General features: G+C 62.4%; 1 protein-coding gene across 2 annotated transcripts; it reads right to left on the bottom strand.

The window, feature by feature from the left end:
- Window positions 1-323: 323 nt before the first annotated feature.
- SP5 (Sp5 transcription factor) lies at window positions 324-3,388 on the bottom strand. 2 transcript variants are annotated; one of them, XM_080799485.1, is made up of 2 exons: window positions 2,791-3,388; window positions 324-2,083 (listed from the first exon to the last, which is right to left on the bottom strand). In XM_080799485.1, exons 1-2 carry the CDS (start codon window positions 2,839-2,841, stop codon window positions 938-940), a joined length of 1,197 nt encoding a protein of 398 aa, XP_080655611.1. In that variant the 5' UTR covers window positions 2,842-3,388; the 3' UTR covers window positions 324-937. The 2 variants fall into 2 exon arrangements, with proteins under 2 accessions (XP_080655611.1, XP_080655610.1); XM_080799484.1 differs by having other exon boundaries at window positions 2,277-3,388.
- Window positions 3,389-3,869: the final 481 nt, after the last annotated feature.

The raw sequence follows: 3,869 nt of genomic DNA on the forward strand, positions 1-3,869 counted from the left end.
GACTTCTGTCCCCACAGAACCACCAAATGGAAAGCCACAGGTAACTTGCCAGATAGAAGAACGTGTATTGTAGATGCAGCAGGTATCAAACTTTTAAGAGAAGCCCGACAGTCTCTGGTCAAGTCCTAAGACCGCATGATCTACCCTCTTTACCACAAATCTGACCCTGCCCCACTTTCTCTGTCCACGCACCCAACACACTTGCCCAGACCCTTCCAAACCAAGAAACCTCCATACAGGCAGCCTACAGGAACCGTCTTCGCAGTGAAACCTGACCGCTTTATAAAGCTTCCCGAAAGACGAAAAGATCAAATGAGACTGGCTCAGCCGGGTCTCGAGGTGACCCCGGAGTTAACGTATTTATTTTCACGCTGCAACTGCTGATTGTTTTACAGAGAGACATTTCATGCTGTAGCTCTGCATGGAGCTGAGGACAAAAGTAACATTTTTATTAATGTTATAATTATAATAATTATTCTTTAACAAAGCTATTTAAATAACCTGTACAAAGCCCGGCCAATCCTAGGGGAAAAAACAAGAAACCAAAAAACAAAAACCGAGCACTATTTAAAATCTCCCAAGGTCCTTCTGCTTTAACTCAGCAGTGTTTCCTATATACAAGGCCGGCCCAGTGTGGTTCCCCCAAGCTGTAGCTCTCCCAGACAGAGGGAATGGTTCAGAGCTTGAAACCACCCTTGCGTGACGCAGAGCTCCCAACCCTACCTCCCCTGCTTCTCCTGGGCACTGGGTCCCTGTCCGCAGCCGGGCCAGGGAAGCTGGGAGCCTGGCGTCTCTTTGGGAGATGGGCAGCAGGAAGGCGCCAGTGCCTGTTGGGTCCTCCCTCGGCCAGGTGCCTACAGAACCCCGGAACCTTCCCGAAGAGGTGCTGGGACGGGAATCCGAGGCCGGAGAGGCCTCCAGTCGCCCTGGGGTAGGCTCACAGGTCCCGCGGGTCTTCCCGTTTGACCCCAGCCTCAGCAACTTTAAGCTTCTTATTCTGGTGCGTCTTGACGTGCTTAGCAAGGTGGTCGCTGCGCATAAAGCGCTTGCCGCACTCCGGACAGGCGAAGCGCTTCTCGCCCGTGTGAGTCCGCAGGTGCCGCTGCAGCTCGTCCGAGCGCGTGAAGCTCTTGCCGCAGAAGAGCCAGTTGCACACGAAGGGCCGCTCGCCCGTGTGCCAGCGCAGGTGCGCCTTCAGGTGCGACGTCTTGCCGTACACCTTCCCGCAGCCCGGCACGTGGCACACGTGCTGCTTCTTCTTGCCCGGCTCTGCCTCCGGGGCGCCGCCCGCCGCCTGGCAGTTGGGGCAGCGGCAGCGGCGGCACCTCCTGGCCGTGGCCGCCAGGGGGGCCTTGGTCTGCAACAGCGCAGCGATCTGGCTCTGGTACTGAGCAAAGTCCGACGGGCCCAACACCAGGCCCCGCTGCAGAGCCGCGGCGGCTGCTGCGGCCGCCGCGGCCGCTGAGGCAGGGAAGCGGGGTGCGTGAGGGCCCCCGGCACAGGCGCCGGAGAGGCTGCCCCCTGGAACCCCGGAGGTCCCCGGACCGGTGCCCGCCTGTGGGATACTCCACCACGGGAGGTCGTCGGGGGCCGGGTTGGGGGACAGCTGGCGGCACGTGGGCGGCGGTGGCGGGGGCGGCGGGGGCAGCAAGTTGGAGTAGCCGGGAGGCAGAGCGGCCTGTGCGGGGTAGGGCACGTAGGCAGGCGCGCAGCTGGCGGGGAGGGTGGCCATGCTCGAGGGCAGCATCTTGACGGGTGAGAACTCGTAGGGATACGAGGGGTCGGCAGGGGGTGTGAGCGGCAGCTCGTGTGCCGCTCCGAAGGACGGCTGTAGGTGCGTTTTCTGCGGCGTCAGGCCCAGGCTGGGGTGCGGGGGCGGCAGCGCGCCCGGGGAGTGCGCCGGCATGTCTGCGGTCCAAGGGTGAAAGAGCCGGGAGGGCGAGCCCAGCGCGGGGTCGTAGGGCACCTGCAGGAAGTCCGGGGGCGCAGCGGCTCCGGGCTGGCCGATGCGGCTACAGGTGGCGGCTAGCAGCGCCAGGGGCGAGTGCTTGCCCAGGTCCGGGGAGGCGCTGGGGGTGCGGTCCTGCATGGGCGGCGGCGGGGGAGGGCGGAGAAGAGACAAAAGGTTAGCGCTCCAAGCGCGGTCTCCGGGCCGGCCCGCCACCCCCACGCCAGCTATTATAGCGCCGCCCCTCCCCCGTCCCGATGTCCCTCCCCCGCCACTGCACCCCACGCACGCACCCACCAGTACGGTTAACTTTTGGTGCCTGCGCTACCTGAACGCGGAGCGCTCCTGCTCTTCCCATGAAACTACTTGGTGCAAGGAGACGGCATCCAGACTCAGAGAAAGAAGGCACAGGGTGGGAGGGGAGAGGGATCCGACGGGCCGCTCCCGGCTCCGCGGTCAGAAAGGGTGTGGAAACACCCACAGCCCAGATGCCCATCCGCCCTCCCTCCCATCTTTTAAGCTCTTTCCATGCTACTCTCGCGCTCCTCCTCCGCCCACCCCAGGCTGAAATTCAGCGGGAGGGCCCAAGAGGGTGAGCTCCGACCCTGTTCTCTGCCCAAGGCCGAACAACCCCCGGATCCCCGCGGCCCTCCCCCAAAGGCCATACTCTAGACACCAAGGTTAGGTACGAAGTTGACGTCGGCACCCCTCAGTCTGACTCTAGCGGCATCCACCGAGCAGGCAGGGGTCCCTTTGAGAATCAGGGTACCCAGAGTACCAGGATCGATCCGGACGCCTCCCTTCCCACTTTTCCCTCGCTCCCTCCGGAGCCCAGACCTGACCTGGAGGAAGGCCTGCAGAGAGTCGTTCCGGAGGACGGCCACGGCAGCCATAGCTACAGCTTGCGGGCCGCTGGCGGCGGAGCAGAGCGCTGCCGAGGCATGGAGACCCGAAGGCGAGGACGAACCGCGGCCCAGCGTCCCTCCCGGGCGCTCTCTCTGCGCTCGGGGGCCCTCCCCGCCAGCGCCCCTCGTCGCACCCCGCTCGCTCGCCCCGCGCGCGGTCTGAGCGCTTCAGGATCACCTCCAAGAATTTGATAAGGACTTTGCTGGGCCGCCAGCCAGTCAGAGGGAAGATTTATGGCTTTGAAGTTTGCCGCTACCCAATCATCAAAGAATAGCGGCTCTTTCAGAAGCGAAAGCAAATCCTTTGAATCCACAAAGCTCCTATGGTGTGTTTGTTGGTCGGGATAAAAGAACTGATTATTAGGGGGGATGGGAAGGGAGGAGATAAAGGCGGGACAATTAATGAAGTAATCACTATGTGGGAAATGTATATACACAAATAATTGGATTTTCCTGATCAAAGGGGGCCTTGCCGCCTGGAGACCCGCGCTTGGGTTGCTGGAGACACTCGATCCTCCCCCCACCCTCCCCCGCAACTCCCTTGCAATTAAAGATTTGCACCGAGGCAGCGCCCAAAGTGACAAAGTGTCTTTGTTATCTCCAGAGAAATCTGCCTTTGGCTTCCAGGAGCGGGAATTTGAGAGTGAGATGAGGGTAATTCTCCCCTCCCCCCGTACTTACACACCCCACAAGGGAACAGCACACGCGGCGGCCCGCGCACACGGCGGACCCGAGGGAATTCCCGGGGCGGGGCGTGGGACGCACCTCGCCCGGCCAGCCGTGTGCCCGCTCTCCCCGCCCGCCGCGGTGGAGCTGCGGGCAGGGCTGTGACCCGGGGCGGGGCCAGGCGGCCGCCCATGGCGGCGGTGGGTGGCGCGCACGCTCCAGGGCCGCCTGCCTGACAAGCCACTGTGGCTCGCTTGTGACATTCCTGCTGGCGACCTGGAAGTTTTCTCTGGCCGCAACTTTTGCAAATAGTGAGCCTGGGAAAAACACCCGTACCGCGCCTACCACCA

The sequence above is a fragment of the Martes martes genome (assembly GCF_963455335.1).
Source record: "Martes martes genome assembly, chromosome: 3".
Classification (NCBI taxonomy): Eukaryota; Metazoa; Chordata; class Mammalia; order Carnivora; family Mustelidae; genus Martes; species Martes martes.

Coding starts and splice junctions, on each gene's coding strand:
- SP5 (XM_080799484.1), bottom strand. CDS start 2,444: ATGGGCATCTGGGCTGTGGGTGTTTCCACACCCTTTCTGACCGCGGAG. Junction 2,084..2,276: donor CAGGAGCGCTCCGCGTTCAG/GTAGCGCAGGCA, acceptor CCGCCCATGCAG/GACCGCACCCCCAGCGCCTC.